Source organism: Cariama cristata, unplaced genomic scaffold, assembly GCF_000690535.1.
Source record: "Cariama cristata isolate BGI_N322 unplaced genomic scaffold, ASM69053v1 scaffold8064, whole genome shotgun sequence".
In the NCBI taxonomy this organism is placed as follows: Eukaryota; Metazoa; Chordata; class Aves; order Cariamiformes; family Cariamidae; genus Cariama; species Cariama cristata.
This window is the reverse complement of record NW_009613449.1, coordinates 1171-14413: the sequence shown is the minus strand read 5'-3', so window position 1 is coordinate 14413 and position 13243 is coordinate 1171. Positions and strand designations below refer to the sequence as shown.

The following is a 13243-nucleotide window of genomic DNA, read 5'->3' as shown; positions in this document are numbered from 1 at the left end:
CTCCATCACCAGCCCCTGGCAGATGTTGTCTTATGATCCAGGTTCAAAAGTTAAAAGAGGCAAGAGAAGCCGGGAGGAGCTGCTGAAATCTTTGCTAAGCTCTCCAGAGGATAAACAAAGTGTCAGCGTCTTTAGCACTTCATTACCACTATCATTTGATTTTGTTAAGTGCTTTTTTTGGACCCTCATCAGTGAATAGTTGCCAAGCCACTCTAAATACCGCCAAAGGCCAAATAAAACCCAGTGTATTTACTGAAGAGACAGCAATTGCTCTCCTGCTGGATAGAAAGTCAAAAGGATCGGGATTTTAGTTACATTTAATCGCCTGGGCACTGGAATTTGCAACCGCTCGGAATGGACACTGCCACGTTATTAACGGAAAGCATGGCTCACCAATCAAAGGTACTGCGGGCAACGCCTTGCGCTCAGCTGGACTTGGATCCAAGATCGTCTTTCCCGACTGATGGTGTAAAAGAGGGAAGATGGGAACTGTCACTACTGCCATGAAAATTCGGGAGCAAACAGACCCCACGCCACACTTTTCCCCAAGCTAGTTAGCATACTTTAGTTCCCTAAATGCTTTAGATAAATATACTGTTGACTGATGTTGCTATTTTTCACGTTGCAGTGAAATTGAAATTCAGAAAAAATAATGAAAAAAAAAAACAAAAAAAACCCCCAAACCCCTACAACCCACCCGTCAAGCCCATCTCCAGTGGACTCTGGCCAGTCTCTCTTATCTGCTCTTAAAGCCAGTTTGGCCAACAGGTTAGGAAACATCTCAAAGGCAGCTCAGGGCTCCAGCCCTACGGGGAGGGCTCAGCAGGGGCAGCAAGAAGAGCCCCAGCCCTGGTGTGTGCCCTCTCGCCGGTCACACTGCACCGCCGTGCCTCAGTTTCCCCATCAAGAAACCAGATGCCTGAAAAACCTCCCTGATGAAAGGCAGTGCAGAAGTTGCAGGCACTGAAATAGCAATTTACGGACGTTAGGCATCCCTTCCAATGATGCTGTATCCATCAGGGTTGGATAAAAGAAAGCTGAGCCAACTTGCATTTATCTACCGCATTCACTTGCATAATGACCATGCATTTTCCTTCTGTATTTTGTCCTAAATGAAGGACCGGACACCGTACAAGCTGGATTTAAAATAGCAGTCATCATTCGCTGACTAATACCAGAAGCTAAAGGAACAGTGTGAGGCCACGACGGACACACAATTGTTATTTGAGCACAAGTAATACTTATCAGCTGCCTGACCACTTTCTAGCGATTTGTTTTGGTTTATAGAGATGTTCTGCAAGGATTGCAAATAGCGCTCGAAGCCCTGCAAGGCTATCCGACTCTGGCACAAGTCCCCCGCGAAGCCTCAGCCAAGGCGTAGCAGAGGGTTTGGTGCATCACCTCTGCAGAAAGCACAGGGCGTTTTGTCCTTCACGCACGCCCAGCGTTGCTAGTTGCTGTCTGCAATTTCGGAAGAGGCGGAGATGGGTCTGTGCCCTCATGTGCATCCTTGCCCAGTCATCCTCCAGCTCCTTTCCACCTCCTTGTAGGGACCGAGTCGCACCTGGTCCAGAGAGATGTACAATAAATTAAATAACCCGGTCATTTCTGCAGCGATAGTCTTCCAGTTTACTGAACTGGGTGAGAGCACCTCTCAGTGGAAACTGTCCTTGCATGGCCAGGCTCATGTCGTAAGCCTCCGGCAAGGTCAGCGAGCGATTTCACGCTCTTGGTGCCAACCCTCAGGAGAACAAAGCAGAACCACGGAGCTGCATGGTTTAACGATCCAAGGCAGGAGTCCATCGTGGGGAAGGCAGAGCCCTGGAGATGACGGGATAACGGCGCGGTACAGATCAGGACCCTGTAATAAGCCACACTAATGCCGAACTGTGAGAAAGACAACTCGGGAGATAGCGCAATTACTAATCTTGACTGAGCACTGCTCTCTCTCCTTGGATTGAAGCGGATTGCAGAAAGTTGGGAAGAAGCTACGAAGGAATTACACGCAGGGTCCCGTAAACGCTTGCAAATCAAAGGTGGGAGGGCAAGTCCAGTTTTCTGCTTTTACCTGATTGAACATTGCTTCCTTTCATCTCATTTAGGGGCACAGACGCACAAGGTTTGCACAGCGGGATGCAAAAGCACGGTGGGCAATCGCAATGTGTGTTCCCGGGAAGGCAGCAAGCGGGTGCCGGTGCCCTCCACTGGCGTTTTCCACTTCATTCTGCAAATTTGCTTTTGAGGTATCTTCATCTCTCTCTGCCAAAAGCCCTGCAGAGCTAAGGGGTTGGGAGAAAAAGACCCCTCCTAGCACTTGACTTCCCCACCACCCCTTGGCCAAAACCAAATGCACAACAGACTTTGCAAATTTTCCCATCAATTTCCACGGAGCAGCGTTCTCTCCAAGGCTTGCCCAAGCCAAAGCGCTTACAGGATCAGGCCGGCGTGCTCAGCACCGCTCAGCAGAGAGCAAGGCATCGCCCCGGCTCCCTGCATTGCAGCAGAAAAACCCTCACCCAGCACCGCCACAGCCAGTGCGTGTCCTGCATCGATTCGTACAGGGCCTTTTGATCAGACCCTGTATTCTTAGAAATTATCAAGCCTGAAGAAGTAGGAAAACAAATAATAATGCTTTCCTTCTGGTGATTTCTGTTGTACTGATCTAGCTGGAAATCCCATTAGTTACTCGCTTTGATCAGGACTGCTCCTCCAGGACCGGGAGATGCAGAAACCGTTCCACCACGCCGGCAAACGAGCACATCTGGAGTGAGTTTTAATTACAGCCTTCCAATTCTTTGGCTTTTTGTAGTATTTGCATGTAGCTGAACTTTGGCCCAGCTGCTGTAGAAGGAAAACAGTTTATTGCTGGGCTGGCTGTCACCTCGGCACTGCTCTTGGCTCTCCAGGTAGAGCTCTCCGGTCCCCCCCCAGTAACCCCAAGCAAGAAGAGGGGCAGTACGCTGGGATAAAGCACTACCCAGCCCTATTACTGCTATTGTATTAACCCTTTGCAAGAAATACAAGTGCCAGAAGCAGCATTTCGGATGTCTTTCGAGGAACCAGCCAGGGCTTTGCTGTTGAAGTGCACCGTAATAGCAACCACAGCAGGTGATGTGGAAAAACCTTCCAAGCCTCGCTGAAACGCGCCTCTCCAATAACAAGCAATCCAGGGAGAAAAGTATTTCAGCCTGATCCTGTAAAATACTAATGGGGAACTGGTAATTCATGCACATTGCGAGCTGGAGCTCAGTTTGGGTACAGCAAAATCCTTCTCGAGATGCAGAAGCCAGCCTGCTCCGTTGGTGCAGACATCAGGTCAATCAGCAACCATGGGGAAAAAGATCTGGGCAAAGGAACAAATCAATAGATAAATTACAAACGGTATGTTAAGGAGAGGTTGGGCTCAAGACAAAAAGAAAGGAGGCAGGAGGAAAATAGGGCCAGAAACCGGTCGGGTGGCCTTGGAGCACGGAGAGCCACCCTCTTCGAACGTGGGCCCAGCTAGCGTGCGATTTGGTACCAGGGCAGCAGGAGCGAACGGCGCCTGACCCGTGTGAGCTTTACAAAGGTGTCACAGACACCCACGTAGAACAAGGGTGGGGAACCTCCGTCTTCTGCCCGGCATCTCCCCTGCACGTTCGTAGGTGCACAAACGCAGGCGCGCTGCCACGTGCGGGCTTACGCCTTCGCGCTCGTTCAAATTCTCATTATCCGCACGGCAGTTGCACGGGGAAAGAGAAATGCCCCGACGTCGCTATCCCCTCAACGGTGTTTCTATAGCACAGCTCGCCCAATGCACAGGTACTGAAAGGCAAAGCTTTCAAACTACTCTGGCTCCTCCACCGCTACATTTAACTTTTGAGGGAGATTACCACAAAGAACTTACTTCGAACGGTAAAGAAGCCGCGGCCAGAGAGCAAGTGGGACATTTATTAAAGGCCTGCGAGCCCCCTGCTATCTCTCTAACAGCACTGGAATTATTTTTACATTCTTTTTTGGCTATTTTTGAGTCCTGGTGTCTTAAGAGCGCTTTCAGAAGTATCATCTATGCAGAGCGTTCAAAAATGTAAAACTACTTTTAATGCTAAGATCAGAGAAATAACACGCCAGACAAAGGAATTGTCAGATTGTAGACTGAGACTAAAGAGCTGAATCGGATTTTATTAGCAGGAACATTCAGAAGTTGTATTCATGGGGGGGGGGAGGGGGGGAAATCTATACATTGATGTCATCTGGGCAGTGAAACCATTTTAGAGGCTTTACCTTTGCTCTCTGCCAAGTACTGTGCTCAGCACAATACAAAGAGAACTCCTTGCCCCCGAAGACCGTGTTTTAAGGTGATTAGAATTAGATTAATATAAGATTACTTGGCAATCCTTTAAAAATATGCCAGCAAAATGGGAAATAAAATTTTAAACCACCTCCATCACTCTCGCAATGTAACGTCAGCGGTGTCGTGCAGAAATATAAGTTTCTTACAGCTTTGACCTTGTGAAGCTCTTACCACACCTGATTGCGGCACAGCCTGCTCTATGCTTTTTGGAAAACAGCAACATTTGCTCCTCACACACTTCTAAAAATGCAGACTCGGGTTGCCCAATCTCTGCTACTTTACCCCCAAAGCCTGAGGCTACGTGGCTGGCGGTGACCCGGGATGTTACGGAGCAATCGGGATCAGTCCTGCCGGCGACGGCACCTCAAGCCAGGGATTTGGGGCAGCTCTTGCTCCCTTGTACCCAGCCGCATGGGGATAAATTTTCGGGGATAAATTTTCCCCAGGTGTAACCAGGCGTTTGCTTTTCGTAGTTCAGGCGACTGCCTCCCAGGTAGCACGCTTTGAAGGAGACTAATTGCTTTACCATAAAGATATTTGTCTCGCTGCCACCGGGAGATGGTAAAACCTGCACCCTACTGCACAACACGCAATAGATGTCATCGGCTGCATCTCATCACGAGAACTTCAGCGCTTTTCTCTTGCCCTTTTTTAGGAGGAGCATGGATGGGGACGACTGTTTCTTAGCATTTTTATTTTCATCTCTAAATACGATGTTTTAATTTCATGTCAAAATCGAAAGATCTGTTCATAGATGCAGGAAAATGCTTTTTATTTCCTCTTTTAATGTATTCATATATCGACAACAGGGTTGTCTCACATACTTCAAGAATAAAAATGACCTCTAACTAAAAGTCGTACTGTAATTTGGGGCATTTTTTTTTTTCATATTCCAAAGAGTTCTTTCAATATTCAAGCATGTATTTCTAATACTCCAAGTATAACACAAAGACTTATAACAAACTATGAAATAGTAGCAATTACCAACTGGGGAGTTATAAATAAAACTGTAAAATATTCAGCTGATCCATAATTCATTTGGTAGCAGACACCCAGCCATCTGGGCTGGGGTGAACTCACGACTCTGGAATAGGACGGTGGATGAAGACTTTGCATTCAGAATAAAAGCAGCCATCACACAAAAAAATTCAAACAACAAACCTTTTGTGCAACACCACCAGCATTTTGGGTTTTTTCTTAACGACCCATGATTGCATTCTCTGATTACATGTGACCACACTTCAAAAATAAAGCAAAATACTTCTTGAAGCCGATTACTAGCATATGCATAGGATTTCACAAATGAAATTATTCTCTCTCCCTGCCCGAACCCTCGCTGGCAAGTCGATACTCACTTTCGCATCTCCCTGGACACGAAGGATGCTCACAGCCGGCCGAAGGATCCCGCCGCAAGGCGCAGTCGTGCTCCCATACACTACGGTGCAAGGTGCACCCAGGCTTAAATGGAGACCATGGTTTTCGAGGCAGTACTAGTTTACCTCTGCTTATTAAAATACCCCTGTATTCACCCATCCTGGTATGGAAGATCACACTTTGCTTTTAAGAGTCTATCACTCCAGGTTAAATGCTGCAATACCTGTGTTAACGCACTGGAAGCTAGTGCAGCATCGCTAAATGACAGCGCTTTCCAAATAGATGGGCAATTGTGAGCCTTAAACCCTCTATTTATGCCACTAATAGCTCCTCTCCGACCAACGCGAATCTAAAGCACAGCTTAAACTATCAGACATACCGAATTCATACAGGATTGCCTGCAGCTGCTAAAATTTTCCTCAGAGTTCATAAAACGATTAGACAAATTCATGGGAGAAAAATCCATTAAGGGCTATAAAGCACAAAGAGGTTGACCCCAGAGGCTGGAGAGCGCTGTAAGGAAGCACCGGTACTTGTCTGCCTCCTGCTCATCCTCTTTCCATGGTACCCACTACTGACCATCGCTGAGAAGACGACGGAGCTCCGTGGATCAAGTTCTGTTGCAATGGACATTTACAGGTAAGCCCTGCTCACCACCCTGGCTGAGGAAAGGGAGTTTTCCAAAAATAAGCGTCCCCTTAAGCTTTCGCAGGTCCTAGGTGAGCAGTTCTGGTTGAAAAGTAGAGCTGCAAAACCAGCCTTGCTTCTCATGCGAGATGCATACAACGTGCCGCATCTACTAGAGCATCCTCTTGGAAAGTTTTTGTTACTCCTAAAGAAAATAAGCAAGCTGCCCTCCCTCCCCAAGCCAAACCAAACAAGCTTCGGAGACTTGAAAGTTGCAAGAATCAGACTCTGAACCTTACAGGACGTGAACCTGGCCATTCCCAAAGGCAATCTCTGAAAACATGCCTCCCAGCACAACCATCACCTCGCCTCATCTTCGGATGTCTTCTTCCCACGGCTGCAGTCCATCGGTTTCAAGAGCACGCAGCTGCTGACACAAGCAGCTCTACGTTACAGGTTTCCCTTTCCAAATTGTCCTTGCCTGCTTTTCAAAGAGCGGTACATCCCCAGTGTTAAGGAAAACACCTTCTCCTTTGCCCCCCCGCACTGCAGCACCCCAGCCTGCAAAATCGGAGCCAGGATCACGGCTCTCAGCACAGCTGCCTGCTCCGAGAGCTTTCCAGCTGCTCCAAGCATCCAGTGGTTTGGGTTTTGTTTGTCAAGCAAGAAGGTAGCCATGTCTCCCTGGCAGCAGTACAGGTTGCCAGGTCCTGTCCTCCAACACCTTTGCTTAAATAAGCAAAGGATGCAATTTGTACCTCTGGTTTGGCCTTGGGCACACAGACTCCTTGAGGCGTTCTCCGTTAGCAAGTACGGCCGGAGCTTTCTTCCCCTTCTGCCCCCCCAAAAGGCTTGAAAATATCATACAGGTCACAGAAGGGGATGGAACGCTGGCTTCCGATTTTTCAAACAGAAAACAGGCAGGGGGTTTATCTGAAAACACGCGCAGAGAAGGTCTTTAAGTGTAAAGGAGTCGGTGGCATTTGGGATGCCAGCAGGAGAACCGCCCCACTCTCGGACCCCCCACCTCCAGGCCAGCTCCCTGCCTAAAGCCATGCCCAGCATGAGGGATGCTGGAAACGAAAAGCAAAGAAAATTGCTCGGTTGTTTAGACTGGCTTAAAGTGAATAGTCTTGGCAAGGTTTTAAGCCTAGACAGGTTTTAAACATTGCATCTTCCCAGTGTGCTCCTACGATGATACGACAGGCATGCAGGCAACCGTGAATCACAACTGCTTGCTCCCTAGGGACCCATTACGAGATGCACGTCTCTGACCAAGATGTCACGGTAGGTGCTTTCTGTATACAGGGCAGATAAGACAAAAGACCTCAAGGGAGATGCACATCTCTGTCTGGAGTGACAGCGTTACTTAATCACCAAGCTTGGCGAAATCACAGAAGGGAAAAAAAAAAGAAACGGTCACGTAGTTGTCACTTGAAAAGCAAACTTCAATATTTGAACCCCACGCAGACTGTTCTCTGGAAATCGTCTAAATTGGTGGCAGTTTCAAAAATATGAAAACTTGAGCAAAACCATGAACAAGAAAAGGATGGCTAACTCAATCCTATCATCGCCACTTATGAATTATTCACTGAGCTCCAGCCCACGTGCACCAGGCACACTTTTTAACGCGCTGTAAGAGCGCATTACAGATTGCTCCCTGCCATCTGTGCTGGGAAGTCCCTCGAGCATCTATTTTGCAGCAATCCCAGAGGGGAAAACCATGCTTTGGCCAACCCATGTGCCTACAAAGGGAATAAGGTCCTCTGGCTGCCTGCAGCAGCTCTAGGGTAGTCACGATGGAGGCCAGCACACTTGCCACCTCCCCTGGCTTGTGGCGTTGCTCATAGTTTCTAAATAGACGTCTTCCAGCAGAAAACATCGGCCAAATCCCACAAAAACAAGAGGTTTGGGGACTGCAGGAGGGTGACAGGGGAACTGGTCCTGTATTCGGAGCCTGAGGCCACCGTATCCCATGCGGACCAGTCCCGTGCCAAGTACCATCAGGTCCCCAGGGACTGGGGGAGACGCCCGCTGGGGTCCCCAGCTGAGATGACCTTACCTGCCTCCTCTTGCGCACCAAACATGACTGTTTCCTTCCCACATTTCCAAATCTAACTTCAAAAGTTCAGAGGAAAATTACATCAATCTGAAAATGCCAGACTGATTGCAGGTGCCAATTCTTTTTCTCATTATTTTAAATTGAGGAGAGAGGAAGGGGAACAAATTATTTTGGAGAAAAAAAGCCTTTTTTTTTTTTCTTCCCCCAGGAAGCAGTCCCTTGGAGAGCCCAAACCAGGGGCAGTTGCTGCTGCCAAAAGCTCCCATGCACAGAAGAGGCGGCATGCCCAGCACCCCGCTGCCCGCGCCTTCTCTGCAGTCCTGAAATTAGTATGGTCTTTTGGGGACGGACACAAGCCAAACCAACAAAACAGACCCTGGCACTTCTCTGCAGTGCTGGGTTAATGAATAACTGCCAGCAGGACTCCAGCAGCCAGACCTAACCCACAGTATGCAATTTTTTTATTTTTTGCAGCCAGCAGTTCCTGTAGCAGGATTTCTCCTACTGCTGCAGTTGGCCTTGTGTCACTGGCTTTAGTGAACCAACTACATTACACCAGCTTTCACGAAAATATAATCATCCCGTCAGAAAAGCTGTGCGAGGGAAAGGATGAGGCCTCAGAGCTGCATCTCCTGGTGGTAGTTTCAGGGGGAAGATGAGTGGGCTGAGACTCCCTGAAGCCTCGTGTGCCTTGCCTGCTCTTACTGGAGAGAGGAGGGCTGAAGGTGAGGCTTTTTCGGAGATATTCAGCATCTCTGGGCATGGTCAGGTATGGACCTCGCCACCTGCACACCTCCATTACTTGCCTCAAAGGACATTTTTCAGAGGCATCTTCAGAAACCAGCTAGATATCCACTTTCCACGCTCGGCAGCTAGCCTGCTTTGCAAAGTCCCCCTCTACGGCCGCTTTTATTTCTGGCATGGACAAATCGATGACCATCCCTGGGACTTCCAAAAGAACACGTTCCTGGGAAGCACGTTTGATGCTAGAGCTCCAGCAAACAGGCCTGGTTCTCATCCTGAACAAGTGGTGGGACCAGCCAGAGAGACAACAAAATAAAGAGTCACCACTCCTTGCTTCGGACAGAGTGAACGTTGAATCAAACACGAGAGTATACAGATGTAATTTCAACACCACACAGTGAATTAAACACTCATGGCTTGCTCCATCAGTATCTCCCTCGATTGCGACTGCACCAGAGCAAACGGGGAGATGGAACCAGAAGCTACACTTACCCACTTGTCCTTAGCATGAGCCACGTTCGTCACAGGTCTACCGATTCCTACAATGGACCTTTCAACACAAGGCTGGAGGTGGTAACTGAGCAAGGGGGTTATTCTTGGCCCGGTGCACACGAAGGCAGCTATGTGGAGAAATCCTGCGGCAACTATGGGGAGTTTGGGCCATAACTCACAAACCAGGACCACTTCCTCAGTCTGCACTGATCAGCAACCTAACATCTCCTCTCGTGCAGCTACCTTTACTGGGGTTTATCTGGATTTAACCCCACGCATCGGAGAAACTCCAGCGCCAGCAATGAAACACTAATGCAAACCCACTAACAGGAAAATACACTTTTGCCAACAACGGAGATGCTGGCAGCAACCTTCACAACGGGAAAACAGTAAACCGCATTAGGACCGTGACACCCGCTGATCTGTGTTACGCAGGCGCCTTCAGCAGCTGTCCCGCTGCCATCCACTGATGTTCCTCCACAAGATGTCCTGCCACATCCACCAGTAGCAACCCCCCGGCATGCCTTTCTTTCCTCTCCTTGAGATACATCCCAACGATTTGTCCAACACTCCAACAATTCAGTCTAATTACCAGGACAGGTATCTGATGAAGCGCGATGCTGGCTGCCAAGCCCACGCATATTGAATGAAACGCAGCCCTGCTCCAGCCAGCATCTTTCTGCTCTGCAGAGAAGATCTGCCAATCTTCATCGAGTTATTAGGCTGCATCCCGCACCGCGTTTCCTGGCTAAGCTTTGTCTGGAAGAAGGAGGCAAGGGATGGGCTCCGGTGATCTGGCAGCACAGTCTTCACGGTCCCAATGTCACCGGTTCACACTCCTGGAAGAGCTCCGCAGCGGACAAGTGCCACCCTGAATTAAATAGCAGGAAACAAGCCAGGGAGGCAAGGGGAGAGACCCTAAAACACAGAGCATAAGGGAGAAGAGAAGAAGGATAGAAAGGTCTCCAGGGCTTACAGAAGCCGTGTGATGTGCCTGCTGCGCTGATGTGCACGGAAGGAGATGTAATCATGTTTTTTGCCTCCCATCACCCCTCCAGATGACAGGGGACAACGGCAACTCCCCGCCTGCGTCCAAGGCGACAGCTCTTGTCAACCGCTGGGCAGACAGATCTGAGCCCTGGACAAAGGAACAAACCACTCTACATGATTTCTGCCTGTACAGTGCAGACCCAAGGAGGACACGGTACGCAACGACATCTCGGCCCTACCTTGTTGGAGAAGCAGTGACAACGTACCACATCTCACCAGCCTGAGTTCAGTCACTTTAGCATCACAGTGCAAAAGAGGGATTACATTTCCTATAGTCATTCAAAGCTATTTTCTTAGGGTAACTGTCTGCAAAGTTATGATGTTTTAACCCTTGGCATTTGGAATTGAAACGAGCTCTTAGAAATTTCCTTTTCCCAACAGGAGAGGCAACTGTTTTCTTTCTGGTTTTGTGGGTGGATACACCAAAATGCAAAGCAGCGGAGGGATCTCCGAGTAGCTTAGCGTACAAGGAAAAAGTCACAAATCCTAGAAGTACATCCTGCTGGAAGGAAACATGCTGAAAACTGCAGTAATTATGACCTACGAGACACAACCACACCCCCCACATCCCCCCCCATATTCAAAGAGGCCACAGTCCAGCCCTCCGTGCTGGGGACTTCCACCCATTTCCAAGGGAGGTCTGCACTGGGTCTGACTGGTCTCGGGTTCCCACCCCAGGACATTTCCCCAGGTTGAAGATCCACTTACCTGCCTGGTTTGTGGTTACATTTACAGACACAAACTGCCGGGCTCCGGGGTTCTGGTCGGACACTCCGTTCACTGCCTCAATTTCAAAGGTATAGTTTGTATGAGCAAGCAGATCCACCATCATGACAGAGGTGTTTTTCAGGCCGGTTTGCTGGGGAAGGTACCTGACATGACCGCCACACGCCTCACACAGACCTGAGTGTGAGTTGCACTTCTTGCATGCAATATAATAAGACACATCTTTCCTTCCACCAGTATCAGCAGGGGGAATCCATTCCAGAAACACACTAGTCTCGTTAACATTTGAGATGGCACTCCGAGGAGCAGAGGGGGGTCCTGGTTTGTAAAGTGAGAAAAACACATGGTAAAAACAGTATTATCAGTCATCCTGCTCTCTAGGCTGAGAAGAGATGCCCCGTCGCTCACGTGCCAGAAAGTACACGGGAACCATTTGCAGCAGCACCCGAAGAAGTGGGAAAATGGGGATTTGTTTTGAGCACTCCCATCTCAAGGGGTCTGTGTTGGGATACAGCCACCGGCACGGGAGGATGAGACATACGGGTATACGGTTGGACTTGATGATCTTTGAGGTCTCTTCCAACCATAATGACTCTATGATTCTATGACACGGGGCTGGCTCAAACCCAAGGGGAGGAACACTCCACCCCAGGGCATTGCCTCCTTCCTCTGCCTGCAAAGGGAGCTGCACATCTTTGCTGTGCCCAAGTCACTGTCGGCTTCACCAGGGGCAAGAGTCCCCCTCCTCGCCCCACTGCCCCTACGTTATCAGCCCTAGGTCCTAAAAACAGACACGCGCTGGCGTATTCACGTCACTGAGGTTCTCAACTCAGACACCGAACCTTTCCTCTGCGTGCACCCGCCTCTCCCCATCAGCTATCTGGCAACCGTAAAACCTAAGCTTGAGCATCCAAACCCCACCTAAGTGAGAGGCTCAGTGTAGCCCAAAGCAGATGGTGATCTACACGGGCCACTGGAAACACGGCCGTACCCGGCTACTCAACGGTAGCCTTCTTGGTCCCTGCCAAGCTCTAGCACAGTTGGGTAGCTGCACCGTGCTTGCTTATTTTGCCAAGTTTGCCCGTTCAGGATGCCAACGTGGCAGTGACGAGGCTATCCACGGAGGAACAGCTGCTGCAGAGGTACCAGAGCTCCTGCAAAAGGCAAACAATTTTCCTTCATCCTGCTGGGAAAGGCCACGGCTGGGCAAGTAAAGCCCACCTGGAGACACCTTCAAGAAGGTTTACTGGCAGAAGGTGCTGCAAGGTTTTGGTTTTTAACAGGTTTGTGTTGGAGATGAAGGGCAAGCTGCAGATAACACCCTGAAGACAGTGTGAAAGGACGAGCAGGAATCTCATGCAAGAGAGCCACACGTTATATACTCAGGGAATGCTAATGAGTGAGGAAAAAAGGAGAAATTTATCAAAGCAAGCCGGGATTTTAGTCACGGCACCACCAGAAGGTAGGCAGCAAAGACTGGGATTTTTCCAAGGGAGGCAGAGGAGGGAAGGCAACACACGCTCCCCTTTGGTTTGAATGAAGCTGTCAAAACCCACCAGCAGTTCCCCAAAAAGAGCCCGAGACAAGTAGCTGCACCAGCCAGAAATCCATCCGAACGTAAAAGCCTGTCCTAGGCTGCCATCTTCCCATTTTGTTGTGATAATTAAGCTGGATTCATTATTTAAAACAGGCAGTGTTGCAAAAATGAAATTACCTTCTAAACCAGAAGCACTTTCCTCTATTTCCCCTTCCTATTCCCCTTTTTAAGTCTATAAAATTGATAACACTGATAAAACTCTGTCATGATTTCGACTCCGGCTGTTCTGATTCAACGA

General features: G+C 49.0%; 1 protein-coding gene across 2 annotated transcripts in view; it reads right to left on the bottom strand.

Moving 5' to 3' along the window:
- Nucleotides 1–11723, bottom strand: part of LOC104160800 (ephrin type-A receptor 5) — an 81589-nt gene extending 69866 nt beyond the window's left edge. For both annotated transcript variants that reach the window (XM_009699028.1, XM_009699027.1), the window contains exon 1: nucleotides 11391–11723. In XM_009699028.1, coding sequence (XP_009697330.1) covers nucleotides 11391–11514 — 124 coding nt within the window. In that variant the 5' untranslated portion in view covers nucleotides 11515–11723. The remainder of the gene's footprint in view (nucleotides 1–11390) is intronic.
- Nucleotides 11724–13243: the final 1520 nt, after the last annotated feature.